This window comes from Penicillium chrysogenum, assembly GCF_028827035.1.
Source record: "Penicillium chrysogenum strain IBT 35668 chromosome Unknown utg000002l_segment0_segment0, whole genome shotgun sequence".
Lineage (NCBI taxonomy): Eukaryota > Fungi > Ascomycota > Eurotiomycetes > Eurotiales > Aspergillaceae > Penicillium > Penicillium chrysogenum.
In genome coordinates this window covers 5918069-5941604 of record NW_026622750.1, presented here as the reverse complement: position 1 = coordinate 5941604, position 23536 = coordinate 5918069, and the positions used below count along the sequence as shown (strand labels likewise).

Below are 23536 nucleotides of genomic sequence, written 5' to 3'. Positions count from 1 at the left end.
TTGCCGATTAGATGGCATTAATGGACTCTTCATGGAAGTGGCAAAATCTCTGCGAACAGGATCAACCCTTGGCGCCAAGAGTTAGCGCCAAATCCCCTTGGCAGGAGGAAAAAGCCGGGGCACAATAATCCGTTGTCGGTCTTTATCTCCTCTACCATTAAGGACTTCGATATCCGACCTATTTGGCCGAATTTACTAGGGTCAACCGAGGCTCCGCACAAATCCTACAATTAAGACGGCGGGTCAATTTTGACAGGAAAAAGCCGTCACGAATTCCAGCTTTCATCATGGAAGACTAAATTATCCAAGACTAATGTGTATATAGAGTTCTCCGGTTATGGGCATCAACACAGGAAGCAGATCGATATAGGGCTGATCATAAAAGTTGTATGTGGCTGGGGTCTGTTCGCATGCAATGTGATATCATACACCATCGCTCTCGTATTCCAAAAATGAGTGCCAAGAGAGACTTCCCCTGAAAGGGGTTAGATCACTATGGGCCAATTGTGCAATCATGATGCGATATGTCTCTAAGTACTCCATAATCAATAATCTTGTTCCTTTTTCTAAAACATGCCAATTCAATGTCTCAATAATATTAGTTTGGATTCTCTTTCTTCCCTGAGAGATCGACACTCCTGCGAGTCGTGGCAATTCCAATACGAAGTCATATGCAGAAATTCGAAATGGGCGGTGGCGACTAGGACACAACAACTCTAACGAGCATTACCTTGGTCATTCCCGATTCAATATGTACGATCTGGTTCAAAGTCAATATTTCGGAGGTTGTGGCCTATCGTTGCTCCTGGGGTATGCATGGATGCATGGATAGTGAAGGCGCGGCCTCCCCAACCGCGTATAAACCGCCCCCTCAATTGTCTCTTCCTCGGAGAGATTTCCCAGTAAGCGGAGGAGGCGAGAAAAATGTACCCTGGTCTTGAAATTGATCGTAACAATTCTGGAAGAGGGAAAACCGGTGAGAACTCGTGAGCAGATACCCCAGGGATATTGCCTGTACATTGCGGTCATGACAGTGATCGCTGCGCCAACAGTCAACACGCGAGATTGAACATGAATGCACGATAACGCACCTGTATATCTACCCCTCCCTGCCCGATGATAGATGGAGATGAAGCTTTCTAGTCGACTAAAGGGAGTGTATTTCGCCGGGTTAAGGTGAAAAGAAATGTATAGTGTCAAAATAGGCATTAGAACCATGGTTAAGGCGCGTTAAGAATGACAGACTAGTCTACTTTCCAAGATTATCTCTTGTAGTGGTGTTGCTTTGATTTCTGTTCCTCAAGGCTTTTCTTGTCTATCCTCGCTTTCCTTATACATCCCCCGCACATACGTAGGATATCGCGTCGTTTTATGTAGGATATGGCCTCGGATTTTAATCATCCTTACCGGTGGGATATAGTGCATAAGGGCAAGATCAATGGATGTGTACTCCGTAGTGTAAGGGACTGCATTCGGCATAGGAAAGAATCTCAATATCAAACATCCGAGCGTCTGCGATGATAGACCTGTGTGGAATTGACATTGTAGCGATAAACCCAAAGCCTAAGCCTAAGCCTACTATCCCTCCCCTTCGATCACCGACATGTAGACTAATATTCCTGGACTCATCCATGGATGGCTATTATCACAAGAAACATCCTAAGGCGATACACTTGAGGCTATCCACATCCAATGGAAAAATAGTGAACATCTTGTTTCCATGGTCCCCTTTTAGCTTGAGAGCCCTGCCTAACCCCTACTACTTACTGCCAACTCTGAATCCAAGGTATCCTCTTCCATCTACAAGTCTGACAAAGCAATCGAGCAACATGTGGACGGCTGTAAACCTGCGACGCTATTTCCAAATTTAAGGCATAGCCGCGCTTTCAGATCACCACCAGACCGAGTCATGCATGTAGAGCCAACCTTGAACAAATCTCCCATATAGCTGGTAGGTGTAAGGTAGACTCCCCAGAACACTTCAGCTATCTCTTACCATTTGTCCTTGATGAGATAAGCGCTTTCAAGGCACAACAATCAATGGTGATAGCAATATCCTAAAAGAATGACAATGGACGGAGGAAACATGGGGAAGACAGGTTGCGTTCATGCTTCAACGTTCGTGTCCAGACTTTCTGTGTGATCCCATAGCAATCATAGGGCACATTGGCGTAGACTCGGGACTACAATCGTTCTACGAATATGAGGAGATATATCGGAATGTTTTGGAAATTTATTGACTTGATAGATACATTAAACAGACATGGTATAGATACATAAGAATTTATATTATAGAATTGAACAATTCAACTCGGACTAGTCCTCAAAGCGCTGGTTCCCAAGTCCCTGGCCCTTCAGGTTTATCTCATCCAGGAAGATTGAACTCACCAAACCCAGTGCACTCAGGCCTGTCATCACATAGAATATCGTGTGGAAGCACTCCAGATAGACACCTAATACCTGGGCCAGCGTTGATATAGGAACATGTAGTGATCCGAAAGAGCCAATGAAGCTCACAGCATTGGAAGCATCTTTCAGAGGTGCCAAGGCTCCCGTCAGCTGAAGTGTAGTATCAGTGACAGCCCTGGAGAAGACATTGTTGAAAATTGACGAAGAGATAGTAAGGCCGACAAGACCACCAAACATGCGAATAGTTAGAAACTGCCCAATAGCTAAGCCTGTGTCATCAACATTCTTAACGCTCGCTTGCATCGGAAGAATGTTAAGGCGTAATAGCGCAACTCCCTGACCCCAGAGAATAGGGAGCCCGTAACACATAGATTCTGAAGAGCCTACTTCGTAGAGGGCTAGCAAGCCGGATCCTAGCGTAAGGATGACCCAGGAAAGTCGTAAAAGCCACACATAACCTCCGAAGAATGGTACTAGCATCATTGAGATGGCGGCCACTAGGACGCTGATAATCGAGGTAGGCAATAGGTATACGGCGGATAATATTGCGCTTTGGAGCTCTACAGCTTGGTAGAGTAAGGGCAAGTATTGTAAGAGGGAGACTAACACCGCGCCGTGGAGGAAGCCTCCTAGTAAAGTCACGTTTCCTGTCTTCGAGTGGAAAATACGATGAGGAACGATAGGATCTGTAGGCTTTCCCTCGTAGAAGCCAAAAGCGACGAGCGCCGCCACCCCCAAGAACATTGGAAGGAGAGTCTGCCAGGAGGGCCATGGATATAAGGAGCCCGCCCAACTCATCGGAATAACTAAAATCGAGATTCCGATGATAAGAAGCGCCATTCCAATCCAGTCGAGGCGCTTTAAATTTCCAACGAGCGTTGAATCGAGGGGAATAGGCCGAAGTTTGAGAAAGATGATAACCAAAGGTGTCCCAATTCCGAGCCAAGGGAGGTTGATCCATCCGATCCACCTCCAGGAGGCATACGTGGAAAATAGCGCCCCGACAGTAGGACCCATGATGTTACCCACGGCCGACGGAATGGCCATTAAGCCTAGATATGTCGAGCGTTCCTCTAGTGTTGTCATATCTGCGAGGCTCACCTGCACCAGCACGTCGATTCCGCCACCACCGAGACCCTGGAGGACTCGCCCAACAATTATGGTGCCCATATTTTGCGCCGTAGCAAAAACGATGGAACCGATGAAGAACAATCCAATGGATATATAAAGAGGGGGTTTGCGACCGAACTCGTTGGAGATGCTGGCCCAAACTGGTTGCATTACTAGACCACAAAGAGTATAGGCCAGATTTGCCCAGAATGACTCTAGACTCGAGGCCTCTAGTTCACCCGCAATGGTCTAGTAATAGGGATGAGTATTTGGGTAGTACGCGGATGGGAATAGACACAATGGCTCACTGGAAGGGCAATGCTCAGGCATGTCGCGTCCAACTGGAACACGAAAAGACTCGCTGCGAGCCCTATGAACGCGAGCTTGAAGGAAAGTGACTTTGGCTTTTTGGTCGTTGATTCAGCATCATGTTGCTCATGTTGCTCTGTTGGGGAGTGTGTATCCCTGGTCTTAGTCACTTTCTCCACGCCATCGACTTCCAAGTTTTCTTCCAATCTCGGTCTATCTGGAGTAGCAGAGGTCTCGGTAATTAGGCCAGAGGTGGCCTCGGAATGGATCATAGTGCTTCCTAAGCAGATTGACTATGGCGCAAGTGCCCAAGGGGAGATACAGGAGATTTGAGAGGTTGATTGAGTACAAGGTAATGGGGGGACAAAAGTACCTATAGAGACAACATTGGACGATAGAATCCGGATTTCCATTTGTCGGGGTATTAGTTCTTCCGGCTGGTGCCTACATAGAGGTTCTGGACTGGACTTTCTTTACTTTCTTTGTTCATACGCGAGATTGGGAGCTGAGACCGGGACGGGACCGGGGGGCCGCACTTGTGGACATAAGCATCCCTAACACCCACAATCCTGAGGTCACCGATTGGATACATAGAACTAGTACGTACTAGAAGGATTGGAAGGAAATATTAGCTTCATTATGTGGCTCCCACACGTCGGGACGGCCCAGATGATCCACATTCTAGGCACTGGTTACTGCAGCCTTTACCTAGGTACGCATTCAACTACCTACGTAGGTATGTAGCGCACTATAAATACCCTTGGGTTACTTTTCGGCTTGCCCAGACTATACCCTGCCATTGTTGGGGATTCTTATTTCCTTTATTGTATGGCTTTATACTCCATAAGGCTGAGCTGCTTACCTTCCGACATTGACTTATTCTACAGCCATAGCTTAACTAGTGGGTATATTCATGTTACGAGACGATATCCTATCTCTCTTTTTGTTTGCCACACACTTACCGTGAGAGTAGACTACAAGTAAGACGATAACACCTAGTTAAGCGAGACAAGCAAGACGTAAGTAAAGCAATACTAAGATACTAAGAAGTCAGGTAAGACAAGATAAAGGAGTGCTATTAAAGCCTCTCATACATATAGCTTGTCTGCGTGAGCTAGTGTTGCTGAATAGTATGCGAATAAGTGATATTAGAAATGGCCGACGGCAATATGCGCAAGGAACACGAGTCAGGTCTCTAGCGCCAAGTGCTTATAGGCACTCCGCAGGTGTGCAGGCGCATAGCAATGTCCTTCTCAACACCCAACTGGCTAACCAACCCTGCTCCCTTAGGACCTAGGATACCAGTGACATGAACCTCATCGGCAATGAACACGCATTGCCGAGAGGGCACATCTCCTTGGCCACCTCAAGCATCTCCAGCAGCGGCAGATGTCACCATCCATACTGTACACACTCTCGACTGGAATAAGAACGGAGCGAGAACCGTTGGCAATCATAGGCTGTGAGTCTAAAATACTGGAAATGGCATCCCGGAGAGCATCCACATCGTTGTGTCGGAATTGAATACGGCACTGCGCCAATGAATGCATCATGCTATCGTGTGTGCTAGCATGCACTAACTCATCGTATACAATCGCATCTCCTGGTCTTGGAACCGCACCATGTATGGTGGTGTTTGCCTCGTATCCACTCCCAACAATCAGCGCCGTCTTAGCGCCGTAGAACGCCGCAATCTCAGCCTCAACATCCTCGATAGTCGTAGTTGCCGTCCATCAGGCGCGAGCCACCTGAGTACATCGCAAGTTGGGGTTTGCGGCCAGCTCGTCAAGGAATGTGCGACGAATCTCACCGGCTGTACCAAGTGACAGCTTATCATTGGAGCAGAAGTCAATGGAGGTGCGGAGCTTCCAGGCGGACTTGTGGTTTGAGAATATGGAATGATGGGCACGGCGTAGATCGGGGGCTTCTTCCAAATTGCGATAGAATGTGGAGGCATCCTTTGTTTGAGGGCCCTTGATCTTCTGGCTTTTAATCCAGTCTGATAGCAAAGTGACCACCGACATGGTGGAGTTTATTAGGTCCGTCTGTTTACATCCTGAAGTTGACTTATTATCCCATATTTCTCGGAATACGTAGTGGTTATTTCATTGATAGGCTCTATTTTATTCTACAGACATATCTCAGTGGATACCACTCTTTTTGTTTGCTACATACCGTAGTAAACTACAAGTTAGACGATAATATCTAGTTACGCGGATCACGAAAGACATAGGTAAAGCCATAGTAAGAATGCAGCTAAGACAATATAAAAGGAGTGCTCTTAAAGCATACCATGATACAACATTCAACCTGGTAGTATTTTATATGCAATGTCCTATGTCATTCCCTGTCCTATATCACACCACATCTCCAGGTATATGCAACGGTAGATTGATAGATGTATCTACGTCTACATCTACATAGACCCCAGTACATCCACAAAAGTACATGTATACGGCAGGGTACACAAACACCCCCAACTCCAACAAAGCGCATGTCCTCATGTCTCACAGACAACCCACCCCCACGCACAGTCCACAACCCCTGTCTGAACAGGCAAGACGACACACGCACTTACTACGATCTCTGATCTGATCTGATCTGATTTGATCTGCGCACTCTTAGCCCTTTTAGACCTTTGCCGCGGCTGTCTTTCTTTTCTAGGTTGATGCTGGGTGCATCTGTGTCACGTCGTGCATGTATTGTACTACTGTATGACCTGGTGTGAGATCTAGATCTGGTGTGAGGCAATTCTCGGGTCTTCTTGTGTTTTTTCTAATGGGGTCGGGTTGGGGTTGTAGGTCAGCTGGAGGGGATGTATCGTGTACGGAATACAGTAGTTTTCATTCCATTAGGACTTGCTGGCCACTGGCTGTTGTCGTTGATATTGTTGGAATATGACCATGGCTGGAAATATGACTGACCTTTCAAACCTGGGAATATCTATTGTGGGATCTATTCGTTGAAGGAAGACAGTACAATGCTAAATCATGTAAATATCTCATTGTCAGTAACTTTCTATACGAAACAGGGACTACCCAAGAACTAGTGCTTTGCTAAGAAGAAAAGGAAAAGACCAAAGGTATAAGAACTCGTACCTAAATTGATAGGGCGATACTCTTTCAAACTAGATACCAGAACGGAAAGAAAGCCCAAACCCAAGACCCATAGTGACGATCCAAAGAAACACCTGGCTGAACCCGAGAAGTAAAAGAGGAAAGGAAAAAAAAAGCGACTGCCCAAGAAGGATTATGGTTCAATGTGCCAGACACCTTCCAGTCTTATAATCCTGCGTAGATGCCATGCTCCGTGCTCCGGTGAAGTGTTCAAATTCAAGACGTGGGGGGTATATAGTGAATAGGAGAGAAAGAAAGAGAGCCGGAGAAGAATGTAAGTCAGAACGAACCGAACTCGCAAAGAAGAAGTGAAATGGTAAGAAGTATAGATAAAAGTGAAATGAAAGAAAGCTGCTCAACAGCTTACGCCAAAACCCAAACCGAAAAAGGCCATGTATCGCCGAAAACAAGAGAAACAGTCCATCGCATAATACCAATTCAGAATTATCCCTGAGGAAAATTCCAGCCGGGCGTAAACCCAGGATAAAACGCCGAGTCATGTGTCTGGAATTGGAAATCCCCCATCATGTCTGTAGGGAGACTTCCCGCAAGATGATGGGGATTCGTATGAGATTCAGCCATAATGCCAGGCTGTAGCCTCGCCAACACAGGTTTAACATCCTGCTGGGGATTGGGACAGCATCCATCCAGGACGTACGGGAACGAGGGCTCCTGGTGCGCATGTTGATGATGCGATAGCGCGGAAGGCGCAGAGGGCAAGTCAACATGGGGCGCGATATCAGTGCCCATGTCGGGCGCAGTCATGGACGACCGTTGCTGCAGCGCCATTAAGTCGTGGTACCCTGCGTCCGGATAACTGTAGCTAGTCTGGTGGACGGGCTGGAGATCCCACTGCCAACTCGTGGAGGTGGCGGTACGGCTGGGCACGGAGACGGGTGTTGGGATTGAGCACGGTGGGCGGGATAGAGTTGGCGAGGGTTCTGGGGGTGTTGCTGGCTCTGGTGAGGGCTCTGCTGTTACGCTGCATTCGGTGGACGTTGATAGCAGTCGTAGGTAGCGCAAGTCCTCCGAGTCTTCCTCTGGCTCGTCGGCGTTTTCTTCCGCTTGTTTGATCAGCCCTAGACGGTCGAGGATTGCGTGTGTTAAGGGGTATCCATCTGGGGCTTCGACGAGGGGATCGCCTGGGAAGCCTTCTTTGTTTATGCAGAATTTGTAGAGTTTCTGGAGAGCCTTTACGACCAGTGAATGGTGGGATTCGAGCATTTCGACAAATCTGTGTGTGGTTTGTCTATGAGCTTTTGGCTTGAGGTTCTGTGCAGGTACTCACCCTCGAGAATATACTTTGGTCTGAGTGGCCTTTCTTTCCCGGAAGAGACAAGGGTGGTTGTATACCGAGCAGCGGTTGCAAGGTTGTTTCCCATCACACTAAGATTGGTTAGTCGGATCGCAATCCCCATGCTATATCAGTCCACATACCTTGGTTTTCTTCACACGACAGCGATCACAGGCCTTTAGAACATGCTTACGCTTCACCCGGAAGACGCGCTGGTCGCGCTTGTCCTCGCCAGTCCGGGCCCGATGCTCCAGTTCCGACAACGAAGCCACAGCAACAAAATCGTCAATGCCATGCGGGAAGCCCTTGGGACGAAGCTTTGGCTGCCACGACATGGTGGATTGTATCATATTGGAAACTCCACTAGAAACCAAGCAAGGGAGGTAGATACTGCAATGCAAGAGGAAGGGTGGAGAAAGAGGGAAGACAAAGAGCAAAATCTCAAGATGAGGGAAAGGGAGGAAGCTTTGGCCAAAGTAAAAAAGAAAAACAGAAGAAAAAGAAAAGAATCGAGCAGGTGGGGTGGATGATAATGAAACGGGCTTTCAGCCGCCAGGGCCAAACGTTGATATCATGACATGATGATGAGGGGAGATGTCCCCCGCATCAGCAGAGAGGATTGTTCAAAGCGTTCGAGGGTGACGAGGGTGACAGGTGGTAGATCCCAGGGTATGTAGGCATGTAGGCATGTAGGCATGTCGGCACGTAGGCACGTAAACATGTAGGCACTTAGGCGACTGTTTAGGTACCTAGAGATCAGTACAATGACACGGTCCGAGCCGTGAGTCTGTGAGTCCGTAAATTGGCGAATTCGGCAGAACAGAGTAATTGGGCAGGAAAAGAGGGAAAAGACGAAAAAGACGAAAAAGAGGATCAGAACATTTGTCACACGATTTTCCCCTCGCTGACACTGCACGTCAGAGACACACGTGCCTGGAGATTGGGAAAAAGGTCTTTGAGAGGTGAGAGGAGCACGCAGTGAAGAGCAGTGACGAGGTCAATGCGAGATGGAAATAAAAAGAAAATGAAAAGATGAAAAGAAAAAGGACCTACCTACCTACCTAGGTATCTAGGTATCTAGGTAAGTAGTAGTTAAGTAGTAAGTAGTAAGTAGTATCCTTGCCAGCTGCACCGAAACGTGGTACAATGTGATATGTCAGAATGGATGTTCAACTTGTCAGGTGGCTTTCCCTCTTTTCTCTCTTTCTCTCTAAGAATTGGAGTTGGAAAGGAGAGAACAATAGGAAAGACACCTATGTTGTACTTTGATACAAAGCGGGGTTGATACTCTTCCCCTTCTCCCATTCTCTTCCTTTCTTTTCAGTTTCTTTTTAGTTGACTCTTCTGATTTCGTACAATCCTACCCCGGTACGGCCTGCATTCTCGCACAGAATGTTCAGATCCAAGCAGCCCTAATCCGAACAGTTGTCTAGGCTAGATCTTTGCATTGATCTTTCCTGTGTCGGTGGTATCCTAAGTATACCTACGCAGCACAGTGCTCAGCTCAAGCTGCAATAACGATACAGTGTGTCACTGATCTACAGCGTACACTCGGTCTGTAATTCTTCCTCCTCTTCCCATCCCTTACAATATCGTCTGAACGTGGCATATCAATCCTGAATCCCGGGTTTGCCACTGAGTTGTCTTAACCGTGGAATGCAATAAAGGCCATGGATCTATATGGGAACCTGCGCAATGCGTGGATATTGGTTTGTCGAGTTCTGTACATGGAACCATCTCAAGGTCTCCCAGCTGCACCAAGGCAGGGAACAGGGAACAAGGCACAAGGGTCAAGGACAGAGAGACGGACACACTGCGATTCTTTCTCCCCGATCCCATAGAAATGATATGAGCAATTCCATGTAAGGATTGGCCATAATGTGTACAAGAATGGAATGGACTATCGACTATTGATTGCGGTATGCATATTTTCAAAAGCAAAAAAGCAGACAAAGCTCGCCCTATGGAACGGGCTTGGTATGAGCACCTGCATCGAACATGCAGAGTCAGAGTCCACTCGTTCACCGACAGATCCCAATTTCCAGTGCGTAGAGACCACGAGGCCATAAGATTTCTCTCCCTCGGCCTTGGCAAATGGAAAATGAGGGATGGAAAAAGCAAAACAAGGGTAGAAGCAGGGGAAAATACAATATGTAATATCAGACGGATATGCTCCATATAGGAAGGAGATCTAAAAGCCCTCGTCTTTCTTGGAGAACAGTTGGCGTCAAGGATTGAAGCCTGAACATCCTCGGATGTCAGATTTGCCAACCCAACCTTGGAATGTAATCAACAATCAACCCTAAATTGCTTCCAAGGTTGGAACAAAAAAGGGAACAACGAAAAAAAAAAAAAGAAAGAAAAAAGAACGAAAACGACGAAAACGACGAAAACGACGCGGGAAATCACCCAAAATAGCTCTTAGAGCCAATGAGCACCAACACAGCCCTGGAACGGACCAGTCAGAACAAGTCACAGATCAGCAGATGCAAAAGCAACGGAAGAATCAGGACTCTGGCAAAACCCCGAAAAATAAGAGATTGTTTGCCTTCGACGGGAGCCTGATTTCTCTCCTCTCACACCCCTGGTCCGTCGGGGAGCAAGATGCTCGCTTCACCCCTGACAAGCAAATCAAAGCTCTCCTCGCTAGTCGCCGTACCAGACGGACTAGACGAGTGGTCTGGCGGTAATGGATACATGCTCTTCTCCATGTCCAGCGCACCAAGGGAGTGTTGCTGAGTCTGAACCTGCCATCGGCGATCCCCTACCCATTCGACGCCATCGCCCACGCCACTCATGTCCACCCTGCGACATTCGTGCTCGCGCTCCAGGAGGGGCAGTCTCTCCCCCTCACGTGCTTCGCTTCCCTGCCCGAGCTCCAAGGGTAGGTGGCGCCGATGCCATTCGCCCACGAACATCCCGTCCGCGTCGACCTCGGAGCGCACTTTCATCCACGACTCCATGTCGGACCCATACGCGGTGCCCATCTCTTGTGGGTTCAGCGTGCGGAAATTCTTAGCCCAGTGCGGCTTCGCGCCCATCTCCCGCATCAGCCATTCGAAGGCTTCGTAGTAGCGTTCTTTGCAGGGCGGGTCGCGGAGGTATGGGCGATAAAGCGTTGCGTTGAGGTAGAGCGTCGGGCCGTCGCGACACGTCGGGTCCAGGAATGGACGGGGCTTGGTGTTCAGCGAGGTATCCGAGACTCGCACTTCGACCGGACAGTGCACGTACAGCCCCTTGGATGAGAAGGGGATGCGGGCAGTCTCCGTGTCGCCGTTCAGCCAGGCGGAAAGCCGACCGATGGCCTCGGGGCCCTTTTCCAGCGGGAGAGCCCATTCGTTAACGAACTGCGAATAGAGGCAGTTCATCAGCAATCCCTCGCGCGCGGGCTCGACGGCCTCGGTGACGGTCGATCCAGCCCGGAAGCCGTACTGCATACCAAAGACAAACCACTCGACCCACGGCAGGATGCGCGGGACGTACGTGGACAGAGCGAGCAGGTTATGGTAGATGTGGTAGCCTAGCGATTCGCCGTAGAAGCCTTTCGGGGGAGCGCGCAGCGGGAGGTCGGTTTTATCAGCACGCCAGACAATAGCGCTTTTCTCATAAGGCAGCCACCAAACGCGCACGAACTCATGCGTTGTCCACAAACCCGTCGACCATTCGTCCAGCACGCGAGACAGCGAATACCGCTCCTGGCGCCAGGCGATATTGAACGTGCGCGTCGCCTTGAAGGTGACCTCGACGACGATTCCGAGCGCTCCGAGCGACACCAGTCCCGCGCGGAACAGGTCCGGGTTGTTTGTCGGGCTGCAGCGGACTAGCTGACCATTGGCAAGAACCAGGCCGAGTGAGTCGATGCATTCCGACACCAGGCCGTGGCGTAGAGAGCTGCCGTGGGTGCCGGTGGCGATGACGCCTGCTATCGACTGACTGTCGATGCTGCCCAGGTTCTCGAGTGTCAGGCCATGTTTTTCCAATTGTGTTCCCAGGTCGCTCAATCGGATGCCTGCTTCGACGGTTACTGAGCCGGTGGACGGATCAACGTGGAGGATGCGATTGAAGTCGTCGAGGTTGACAAGCCAGGACGAAGTGCAGGTTAAATCGGATGGCGAGTGGCCACTGCCGACCGTTACGATTCTGCGACGACAGCGACGGGCGAGAGTCACCAGCTGTTGGATCTCTGGAATGGTCTGTGGGCGAATGTACAACTCCGGGCGCGAGAAGAATGTCTTGGCCCATGTGTGATGTAAGTGATCGGTCGTTGAGCGGAACGGTACCGCGGGGTCGAGCTTCGAGAGCTCACGAAGGATGGAGGGGTCCATGACTCAAATATTCACATTGCCATTGGGGGAGAGTAGAATGTAAGAAAGGAGAAATTTACGAATGCCCAAAGAGATCGATGATGGCGACACCCCAGGTCGGATGATTTTTCCATTTTTTTTAATCTCCGTCGCTCCGTTCTCCGTTCCCGTCCTTATAACTAAAGGCCTTTAAATATCCGAATGCTTAATTTGAATGAAAGATATTAAATAGGTATCAGTATGAAACTTGGATTCTTAGAAAATCATTGCCTAAATACACCCTCAAATGCGAAATTCCACCTATCTACATCCCCCCGATTCCCCAGATGCTCCAGTTCACTCTATGGCGCAAATATGGCACAAGTACACAGGACTCCCGAAATGCTCTGTAGAGCCCGACAAAAATATGCACGAAGTTAAAGCAGAAGCCCGCAAAAAAAGGATCAGATAAAAAAAAACACAAGGTCCCACTCAATTCTCTGGTGACCGAATCGCCTCGATAACAACATCAAGAGAGAACACGAAAGGCGCATGCTGGGTGCGTGGGTTCCATTTACGGAATGCGCTTTGGCAGCGGTCGGGGACGCCGCCGAGGGCCACGAAACTTTTGGGAATGAATGGTCGGTCCTGGAGGGATGTGGCAAGGATACCATACTCGTGCGCGAAGACCACTGCCGAGGCGAAATCGGCAGACTTCTGTGAGGCTTGCTCGCCGATAATACTATGGGAGGGGTTAGTACCAGTTTATTGGAGGGCATTTTGATACGGTAGCACTCACACGTAGATCTCAAAGAAGGTGTCCAGAACGTAAACGTCTTTCTCGGTGATATCTCGGTAGCAGAATGGCTCGATTTCTTGAACGCAATCGTTGGCCTTGACCACTGGTGAACTTGAGCCCGGACGGCGGATATTCCAGAAACGAGTTGGCGGGTTCAGTTCGTGGTCGACCCGGAGGAGTCGCGTGCGGTAGTGGTTGTACTTCGGCTTGAGCTGCCAGTGATCTTGGCACATGTGTGGCGCAGCCTCCCTGGGGCCTGCGAACACATCGAAGAAATCCTCGGGCTCTTCACCCTCGTTGACTTCTTCAAACTCTCCAGTCAGGCCTAGGTCCATGCCGATAAGTCGGGCTGCGCCGGTCTCTTCAGGGCCACTACCTTTGCCCTTCCATAGGTAGAGCTTGCCAAAGGGAGCAGAGACAACGTAAGGGAACCCGGAGCAGAGATTGCGCAGTGAGTAATCCACTTCATCGAAGGTCATCTCGCCCAAGTGTTTCCGGCCACAAAGCATGTAGAGAGCCGACGAATTGTGGCGAGAGCTGGATCCCCGACGCGTGATCATGATGCCGCCAAGCGCTTGGATGAACCGGGTAGGTTCGTTGCCCTGCCGAATGACTTGCAATTTGGAGCTATTATCACGAGCGATCTTGCGTGCGAAGGGTTGTTCATTCTCCACCGAGGATTCGGGGACGTCGTCTCCGCGCCAAAGGTATACTTCCGAAGTGCTACTCCGTCCGGTCTCAAATGTGTGCACGCAGAGATACATGCTACCTTGGTATAGGATGTACTCCTGGTGGGAAGGAAGTTCTTGGCGCCTCCCATCACCTGTGAGCTCCCAGATATGTAGCTTCATGGTCCTGATCTTTATATCGTCCGGTTTACGCATCAGCATTAGCTGCGGATCAATGTCCATCCGGTTTCGAGCGTGGGGGAATGTCTTGAAGAAGCCCGCAATTACCTCACGTGCCTCACTGGCTTGCGCAACCAGTGATGGAGCCGACATCTTTCTTGAAAGTCTGCGCGGATCAGTTGGCTTGTGGAGCATAACATCGCCGTCTTTAGGGGGTACTGGCGGAGAGGGGTGGCTCATGGGTCGTGAGACGGAACTGCGTGCTGACTCGACGATAACACCGGGGATGCTCTTCTCCTGACTCATAGGTGAATCCATTTGATTCTCATTGTGACTGGTTCGGAGAGGGGACGGCGATGAGGAGGCAAACCGGTTTTGCTGGCCCCATTGTGGCTTTGGCGTTGCAGGCATGGGGGACGAGGGAGAATCGGACTTAGGCGGGACAGGCGGTCCGCCTGATGGACTCACCTCTCCAGGGCTTTCGGGTTCCCTGGGCGTCGCCTCAAGATCGGCGGAGGGGAAAATGTCGAAATCCGATGTTAGAGAACGTGTCTGAAGTGCTTGCGGGAATGCGCTTTCGGGCGTATCGCGTTCAAGGGTATCCTGGAGAGGAGTGTTTACTTCCGGAAGTTGCTCGGTGCCTGTGCTGTCTGAACAGGAGTTCGTGATGTCAGGAACAGGGTTTTCATCAGGCTGCGACAGGTGCTCTGAATCAATGTCCAGGGATTCAACAGGGATTGTAGGAGTCTGTGACGGGGTGGCTTCAGAGCATGAAATAGCACCAACCTCCTTAGTATCATCCCGAGCGGACGGCGTCGAGGCATCAGATGTCTGGGGAAGTCGTCTCTTCGGGCCTCTAGCACGACCCTTTGTCATGTGGGTGAGAGGCGCAGATGGCGAAGCAGGGTCACTCTGTGCTGAGGCAGGGGTTGGCAGCTGCTTCTTCGGTCCGTCAGCGGCGGGCGCGCCACGAGAAAGAAGGCCAGCTAGCGCAGGATTGATTCGGCCCGCCAATTTGCTTTTACCTGCCGGACTTGGAGTCACAGTAGCCTCCTCGACAGGGGCCGGTGGCCATTGACGAACTGGCCGGAGTGTCTTGACTGAAGGCTCCTGCATCTTCACTATGCTGGGCTCGACTGGCGCCACAACTTCGCGCGTGTCCTCCTGGTTTGTTGAAGATATCGCCTCCGGTGTTTGCTTGTGGTCGCTCGCCGCCGGAATTGCTCCCTCTGGCTCATCAATCGGATCATCAGCAGGGAACGGTGACAATGGTTGTGATTCTTGAGATGCACGCGAGGCATTGGTATCTTTCAAGGGCCAGCCCGGCTCATCATTGGCAGGAGATGGCGACAATGGTTGTTGTTCCTGAGAAGCTCGCGACGGAACAATGCCTTTGAGAGGTGTATTCGGGGACGACAATGGTGGTCTGTCCTGCGAGGCTCGAGAACCAAAGCTTTTAGTAGGCGATATCAGCGCATCCACGGGTGGTTGCTTGATGCTATTTGCCCGGGTCATATTTTGTCGCATAGCAATCGCTTCTGGTACGACCTCGGCTTGTTTTGGCGGCGCATCCTGCTCTCCAGCGGTATTCCGTCTGATGGAGCCTCCGCCGGCTTTCATTTCATCTTTGCGTGACACAAGGCTCTTCCTAAATTCATCGACTCGCTCTGTCTTCTTCGGTCCGCCGGTAGCGTTCAAAGCAGCTTTACCTCGTAGTATATTGCCCTTGAGCTCATCAGGGGCAACATAGTTGCGAGTTTCGGTCTTTTTGAGGCGCCCAAATACATTCTTGAATTCTGGTTCTGTGGAATCTCCGTTATCTTTGACAACTTCTCGTTTCCGTAGGTTTGCTCGGAAGTCCAGCACGGGAGATTGTGGCTTCGCCTTGGGTGAAATGGGTCCGCGCGAGGAAGTAGAGATGGAAAAGTTTGGTTTGGGGCTCAACGAGTCGGGAGGGGCCCTACGAGTGGGAGTAGATTGAGGCTCAGACTCTTCAGACGCGGGTACTTTTTGCGATTCATTCTCCATTTCAGCGGGGGAGGCAGGCTTATGTTCCTCCGCCGGTGCGCCGCCTGATAGAGCATTGAGAGCTTCCTCGACAGGAGTTGGAGAAGCTGAGGTTTCCTCTTTCGTTTGTCCGACGTCAGGGCTACCGAGAACCGACGGAGATTGTGGGACTATCTCCTTCGATTTGGCTTCAGGGCTTCCAGGGGCTGACGGACTAGAAGTACTCGGTTTCTTGAATGACAACTCCGATGGAGATTCAGGGACAGTCTCCTTGCCAGGGCTTCCAGAGACCGAGGTACCAGAGACACTGGGTCTCTCGAGTGGGGATTCTGCCGGAGGCTCGGAGACGGAGTTCCTGTGGAGTGATGAAGCCGAGCTGATGGACTTCTTGAAAGGGGAGGGAGACTCGGGAACTGTTTCTTTGAGCTTGCCTTCAGGACTCCCGCTGACTGACCCTCCAGCAGTACCAGGCCTCTTCAAAGGGAATTCCGAAGGAGGATCTGAGACTGAGTTCCTGTGAAGTGATGAACTGGAGATGCTAGGCTTCTTGAATGGGAATCCAGATCCAGATGGAGACTCGGGAACTGCCTCCTTCGCAGGGCTCGCAGGAAGCGACGGACCCAAGACACCACTTTTCCTCAGAGGGAATCCCGACGGAGACTCAGGAACACCATCCTTGATAGGGCTTGTAGGAAGGGATGGACCAGAGGTACCAATTTTCTTCAGAGGGAATCCCGACGGAGACTCAGGAACACCATCCTTAATAGGGCTTGTAGGAAGGGATGGACCAGAAACACCAGGTAGCTTCGTTTGAGTCCCTGGTGGGGGTGTTCGCATCAAACCGATAGGAGTGACTTCCTTGAAATTATTTACTCGTCCCAAATCCACGCTACCTCGCGACTGCCGGTCTTTGGCCCAGTTGGGCTGAGAGGGGGGTCTGGTGGTCTGTCGTGGTAGCTCTGGTCGGTTGAGGGCACTCTCTAACCAAGAAGCCTTGCTGGGGCTCCAGCGCCTGGGATCCATGGTTTTTGAGACAAAGGGACCTTGGGCTTCGCTGCCTTCTGCGGTAGCAGAGCTGGCAGAACGAGAATGACCAGTTCGGAATGATTTTCCTGGACTGGTTTCAAAATTCACACTGTCTCTATCCGCAGGTGTGGTTGGTCGCTCAGTTGTTGCGGTGGCTGCCTCACTGTGGCTGGAGCCTGGTCGTTGCAGGAGAGTTGAAGGTTCACGTCCAATTCGCCCCAGAGTTGGAGGGGTCATTTCACTCAAACTTGGACCTGCCACACTACTGCGATTTGACACAATAGAATTTGACCGCCCAAGCCCCTGCGGAACTTGTGCACTCCACCTTTTTGACACACTATCTGATCTTCTCATCATAGCACTTTGAACGAAGCCTCCCAGGCCCTTGGTGGGTGAGGTCGATCGCGTTCGTTCTGGTGACAGCCGCCGCTGGGTTGGAGACGGCGACACAGATTCCTCGAGGGAGGAATCATTCTGTCGAGGCTCGAGCTTCGGAGTCTCTGACAGGTGCACTGGCGACCCCAACCCAGCCGAAACCGATGATACAGAGAAGCGATGGCTCATGTTGCTATCGCGAGAACCGGTTCTCGGAGGCGACGATGATCTCTCTTCTACTGCCTCAAGTTTATCTAATTCGGTACTCGATTCTTCACCCGCTTCTGGTTCTTGATGCCCCACGCCCACGTCTGTTTGGCTATCCGTCTGTTCTTCCTTCGCACTGTGCGCTAACGACCCAACCCCACGGTCCGGTGATGGAGGGAGCACAGGAGCATCCTTCGATGGTCGTGGGAACCCAAATTGGAGTCGAGATAGTGAGTTCTCGTCCGATGCCGTAGACAAATTTCTCAGGTGGCTTGCGCGAGTTGGTGAGCGGGTTGGGGATGTTGAACCGGGCGACACGGCGAAATCACGCGAGGGGCGTTGCTGCCATGACAAGGTCCCCGCGCGGCTGCGGGACAGGGGTGAACGTGTCCGCGTGGGAGAATCCATTCCAAAATCTGGGACCGATCCCCGCCGCTTGTCGGTGTTGGAGACCTCCATATCTTGGCTCGACTCCACGGCGCTCAGGGTCGGCTCAGGTGCTGGCGTTTGCGGTGTCGGCTCGAGGTGTTCCGGGGGTCGATGGGCCGGGGACTAATAGAGGAAGCACTCAGTCGCGCAACATTGAGGGTGGTTGAATCGTCGGTAAGGGCCAGTGATCGTGCACGTTCTATTTTTGAGTCATCCGGATATCAGCACATTGTCGACCTGCAGCAAATGGTGTGATTATGCGGATATTGGCCGCATCAAGGGGAAGAGGGAGTATTACCAGCTCTCCGAGCTTGCCTTTCCTTCCGGCCCTGCAGGATCTCCTCCTCTAGCTTTTTAGTGCGCTCGTCATCTTCCTTGTCGCGGCGTTCGCCTAGTTCCCGGATGCGCTGAAGGAAATCATTGACATCCTCGGAACTCTCGTTGGGTACAGTCATGATCTAGGACTGACGTTCATGCACGCCTCCTAGAATGAAACAAATGAGGAAAGAGTTGGAGAGTGGAAGAAGGGCTGTGTTCTCCGCCCTGTTTAAATTAAATCGGGCCTGATGATCAACAAATTCATTGGGTCACACATCATTTTTTTTCCCTTGTATTAAAGATCTTTTTGATTCAATTTATGCTGCTTTTTTCATATAATACGGTTGTTTTTCCTCTCTACAATATCATGGATAGATGCATTTATACAGACCAAACTGGAATCAGTCAGTTGTTTACTCCCATTATTTATGTGGAGGGCCCCGCAGTTTTTTCCTCCGTTCCATGGCTTTTTGGCTGTTTCTTTCTGGTTCTCCCTGGGGGTTTTCTTGGTTTTTCTTAATAAGAAATTTTCGGGGGCTAAAAGCCGGTGAACTCATAGTTGGATCATATGTGACTGTTTTAGTTGGATATATCAGGTTGTGCCTTGCATATGCTAGGTTGTACTCCGGAGAATGAAACACTTTAACTCTCTGTAAACTTCTGGTTTCTATTCTTGACTACAACATATATAGCCTATCGGATGTGATCTGGTTCCTTTTATTTGAACATCTACTACATTTATTAGGCCTTTGGAACATGCAAGCAGTATTATAAAGGGTATGTTGCATACCATGAAATGCACCACTACTCTCGATTTTTAGAATATGGCGGCACGTCACTTATATAACGGGTGAGACAATACGGAGTACAGATATATGAATAGATCTGAGATCTAATAACCTATGTCATATATTAAATAGCTTGTAAGCGTGGATATCAACCTTGGAAGAGAAAATACAGGCCGATTCCCCCGATCTCTCTAGTAAAGGAACAGTCGGTCCTTGGCGTCTTGTACCACCCATTCCAGACCTTCATTCAGATTTTCGCCCGTCATTGCACTGCATGGCAAGATAGTCCACTTGTGTGTTTTGATTGAATCCAGGTCAAGACGCTGCAGAAATATCAGCCAAGTCCAGCAAACGGCCTCACCCGAACTCTAAAGGGAGAACCTGGACCTACCTCTCGAACCTCCTGCTCGCTCATGCAATGTTCCACATCTGTCTTATTCAGAAATACCAGCAGACTAGCTCCTGTAAGTCGCTGGAATGGGTTCAGTTGACCCGTTCAAGATTTGCGCATTGCGGGTGGGGACGTCATCCGTACCTCTTCAAGAAGCAGACCCGAGAGCTCCTGTCGACAATCGTCAACCCGGAGTCGATCTGTGGCATCGACAACCCAGACTAGCGTGTCGGTCTTTTCAAAGTAGTTTTTCCAGTAGGACCGGAGTGTCTTTTGTCCTCCAACATCCCCTAGCATTGTCAGTACGGTTCCCCAGAGAGACCCGGATTGGCTCACAGATGTTGAGTTTGTATCTGCGCCGAGTTAGCAGAGCTCGAGATATTAACATGATGGGAAATTACCCCATAAAGTCAATTGTCTTGATGATAAATCCTAGAGTCGGGCTGACTGTCGTGACATCCTCCTTCATAATTCGCTTGACGATGGTCGTCTTGCCGGCATTATCAAGACCCCTGCAATCATTAGCATCTCGATCTGAACGACTGGTCAGAGTCCATACAGCATCAATATACGCATTTCTTTGTCCTTTAAGCGGGCTTTTCGAAGTATGGACAACATGGTTGCAAAAATATCCTGCTTGGTGTTTTGTTCGGGAGAGTTGAAAGGGGAAAAACTGCTGCAAGGCTCAAGACGGATGGATCGGCCGATATTATATTCCTATCCTTCCCGTCAATTCCACGTTACTCTATATTCAAATCTACCTATCTGGATGTCAGGCTGGTGTATTTTCGCCTATATATTGATGGTTTGGTTTTTTCAATAGGCACTATATCGGACGCCAGGACACAGCATCGACCAGTAGCAAGGCGATCCCGGAATTCAATGCTTTATATCACGTCAACCGAATCCATACAAGCCTTCAGAATGTGTATGTATATATATCTACTGCAAACCAAAGACTGGAGACCACGCTGTCACGTCAAGACTGTATATCATTGGTATGGGCTTCATCTTGACCTTCCTAGGTATATGCTTATCCAGATATCCAGTATCCAGGTTGGCAATTGCAAAATAGTCTTCGAATGGTTTTTTTTTAAACCGATTGTTTAGATAGGAGGGAAACACAAGAATACAATCGGATAGTAGGAAGTGGTGAGGGGGTTGATGTTCGACTTCGAGAACGATTCGAGGTTTCCCAGTCCCCCAACCTTTATAATCCTGTCTCCTTCTTCCCCCTCATCTCTCCCTCGTCGCCTTTCCGCTCTCATCCTCTCCTAACTTTGTCTCTTGCACGTTCGATCACTTCGATCATTTATTTTCTCAGTCCGCGTACGCGCAACACGGACCGCGCTCTACAGTCGTCTCACCGGCGAACTGACTGTTACGCATCCGATCATTTAGGTACGCTTGTTACCAAACATTTTCCGTCACACCCTTTGAGCACAAACACAAAGCCACCCGCCAAGTGACACGCTTGCAGAACAGGCAGAGTTGCAAGCCCTACCCCAAGTGGGTTCATGGAGCTTTGCGACTGCTTCCCCGTTCACCAATGTCACATGATGGTGAATAAAAGCGAGAGGATGACCTAAAATAGACCAAAGAAACACTGTGACATTGATATTCGAGGATTCTGACTAACCTGAAGATATCTACAGAACTCCAATTCAATCCTGCGTGACCCAAGTCATACCAAGATGGCAGAAGAAGCTGAAATTCCTGCGCTATTCCGCGGTAGAAATACTGTCAATCGAAAGCCGCCCAAGAATTTCAATAAGCCAAAATCGACAGTGTTCCCGAACGGCTCCAGCGCAGCCATGCTTCAGGCTTTCGAATCCATGGATGAGATGGGAAGGAACAAGCTCATACAGAGCATAGAGAATCTGAGCTGGGCACAAACTTGGGACTTGACCAAACAGTTTGACAAACAGAGGAGAAAGAACAAGCCCGTGCAACAGCCTCTGTTCGGCATGGAAAACGAGAGTCACTCTTGCCCTGAAATGCTTCCCGCAGCGAGGGATGGACCTGGCGTCGATCAGAGAAGCAGTGTCTATAAGTTGCTTGCAAAGCCCAGGACTGCCGAAGGCGTTGAGGAACCTGAGCCATGGACAGCTGACCCACCCGACTTCATTCCTGGCGATGAATATGAAGAAATCGAAAAGTTCAAAGGGTCCAGCAGTGCGGAATTTCGGCACAAGCGGGATGCCCGACACAGGTTTCAAACCAAGGCATACGCAAAATCTCGCCGTATCTTCCCAGCCGTCCAGAATGGCATCCTCACATTCACATCGAAATACAACGAAATTGTTTATGAGCCTGATCAATCTCTCATCGACGGCTGGATTTTGGATATCCAAGAACAGGATGATCAGTGGGACCAACTCAAACACAGAATTTCTTCGTTTGATCTTCCCAACGAGATTGTCAGAGAGCAGTTTCGCAGCTGGTGGGATCAGCTTCCGACAGGCCGCCACGTTGACATTTATCACGCCGCCTTCTTTGACGGAACCGCGATGCCCGATGGAGAGTGTGCGATGTTCCTCCCTGACATCAAGCATATCCCCACTCCTAGGGACATGAAAGACGAGCTGACACGCCTTCATTGGCACGAGACATCGGAAGGCTACATCTACAACCTGGGAAAGACCAACAAAAGACGACAGAAGAAGGAACAGGAAGAACAAGAACATCTGCGTCGCACCGCGGCTTACCGTGCTTGGCTAGAATTACCACCAGATTCAAAAGTTGTTCCACCCGGCATCTATCTGCGTCCTGCAGAAGAATGCGATGCTTCTTCTATCCTCGAAATCATGAACTGGTATGCAGAAAACTCAGCTTCGAGCAGTGAAACTCGAGCTATGGAGGTGAATGACTTCACGGAGCTTCTTCAATATTGCCGAGAGAACCACTTCCCCTTCATCGTCGCTGCCCGACGTCCACCGAAGCGCTTGTGTCGCAACCAGATCGACCCCGTGATTGGCTACGCCTATGTCGAATTCCATCGGCACGGCAAGAGTGCTGACAACCACATTGGTGAGCTGCATGTCTTCGTCCAAGAGGGCAGCAAGAAGCAGCACATCGGACGGGCACTTGTTGATATGATCCTCTATTGCTTTGGTGCGACCCCTAGACAAAGTGACGACTATGAGTTCGACCAAACTGGTACAGTGCAGTATCGCGCGGGCTATGGCCGCCCCCTTAGAGCAATGGTCTGCGCTGTTGCAACATCCCCGGAGGAAGAGGAGAATGTCTGGATCAAAAAGTGGTTGGAGAGGGACTTTGGCTTTAAAGAACAGTGCGTATTCGAGAATGCGAGAGTGAAGAATGACAAGAGGTATGCCTTGTCTTTTCTTTTCACTTTCATGTTGGACTGTACTTACTGACGCACATTCTTAGTTACGACCTTCGATACATGTCCCGTCGAATCGGGGGCCCACATGTGAGCAATGGGCATAAGAACCGACGTCAGGCTCAAGCCCAGCCCCAGGGGAGTGGTACCAAGTCTGCGATACTCAACTACCTGTGATGAGCCTGCCATGAATGTTGTGGGGAACACGGACGGAGATCATCTTCAAAGAATCTGGCGACAGGGAGAGAACGACGGTCTGGAGAAAAAGGAAAAAGCGGAAAAAGTCGAAAAAAAAGAGACTAATGACAGACAAATGGTCTGTGTCTAGGATGTTTATATCCAGGATGTCTCACCAAAAAAAAGATTGAAGGGGCGTGCGGGAGATATTGAGCTGGGAACAAATACCTACTTAAGCAGCTAGTCAATTGAAAATGTATGATTATGTTAATTCGTTCTTGATGATAACATTGGAATAGAACAT

The 23536-nt window shown here is 49.9% G+C and overlaps 7 protein-coding genes across 7 annotated transcripts; 1 reads left to right on the top strand and 6 right to left on the bottom strand.

The window, feature by feature from the left end:
• Positions 1-2316: 2316 nt before the first annotated feature.
• Positions 2317-4100, bottom strand: N7489_005480 (MFS-type transporter sphD; the record flags this gene model as incomplete). Its single annotated transcript, XM_056711232.1, has 2 exons — positions 2317-3768; positions 3828-4100. 2 exons carry the CDS (start codon positions 4098-4100, stop codon positions 2317-2319), a joined length of 1725 nt encoding a protein of 574 aa, XP_056569653.1.
• Positions 4101-5023: 923 nt separating this feature from the next.
• On the bottom strand, positions 5024-5852 carry N7489_005479 (aminoacyl transferase sphA; the record flags this gene model as incomplete). The annotated part of the gene is made up of 3 exons (XM_056711231.1): positions 5024-5184; positions 5234-5537; positions 5577-5852. The coding sequence occupies 3 exons, from the start codon at positions 5850-5852 to the stop codon at positions 5024-5026; spliced, it is 741 nt and encodes a 246-aa protein (XP_056569652.1).
• A 1536-nt stretch (positions 5853-7388) lies between these two features.
• N7489_005478 (Zn(II)2Cys6 transcription factor domain-containing protein) lies at positions 7389-8573 on the bottom strand (the record flags this gene model as incomplete). The annotated part of the gene is made up of 3 exons (XM_056711230.1): positions 7389-8178; positions 8233-8330; positions 8382-8573. 3 exons carry the CDS (start codon positions 8571-8573, stop codon positions 7389-7391), a joined length of 1080 nt encoding a protein of 359 aa, XP_056569651.1.
• Positions 8574-10814: 2241 nt separating this feature from the next.
• Positions 10815-12563, bottom strand: N7489_005477 (D-arabinono-1,4-lactone oxidase; the record flags this gene model as incomplete). Its single annotated transcript, XM_056711229.1, has 1 exon — positions 10815-12563. The coding sequence occupies one exon, from the start codon at positions 12561-12563 to the stop codon at positions 10815-10817; it is 1749 nt and encodes a 582-aa protein (XP_056569650.1).
• Positions 12564-13013: 450 nt separating this feature from the next.
• N7489_005476 (putative gelsolin repeat protein) lies at positions 13014-18667 on the bottom strand (the record flags this gene model as incomplete). Its single annotated transcript, XM_056711228.1, has 4 exons — positions 13014-13263; positions 13321-18335; positions 18365-18411; positions 18511-18667. The coding sequence occupies 4 exons, from the start codon at positions 18665-18667 to the stop codon at positions 13014-13016; spliced, it is 5469 nt and encodes a 1822-aa protein (XP_056569649.1).
• An 842-nt stretch (positions 18668-19509) lies between these two features.
• Positions 19510-20327, bottom strand: N7489_005475 (ADP-ribosylation factor-like protein 2; the record flags this gene model as incomplete). The annotated part of the gene is made up of 6 exons (XM_056711227.1): positions 19510-19641; positions 19710-19790; positions 19854-19999; positions 20046-20062; positions 20111-20221; positions 20269-20327. 6 exons carry the CDS (start codon positions 20325-20327, stop codon positions 19510-19512), a joined length of 546 nt encoding a protein of 181 aa, XP_056569648.1.
• A 1076-nt stretch (positions 20328-21403) lies between these two features.
• Positions 21404-23232, top strand: N7489_005474 (GNAT family N-acetyltransferase; the record flags this gene model as incomplete). Its single annotated transcript, XM_056711226.1, has 2 exons — positions 21404-23040; positions 23103-23232. 2 exons carry the CDS (start codon positions 21404-21406, stop codon positions 23230-23232), a joined length of 1767 nt encoding a protein of 588 aa, XP_056569647.1.
• Positions 23233-23536: the final 304 nt, after the last annotated feature.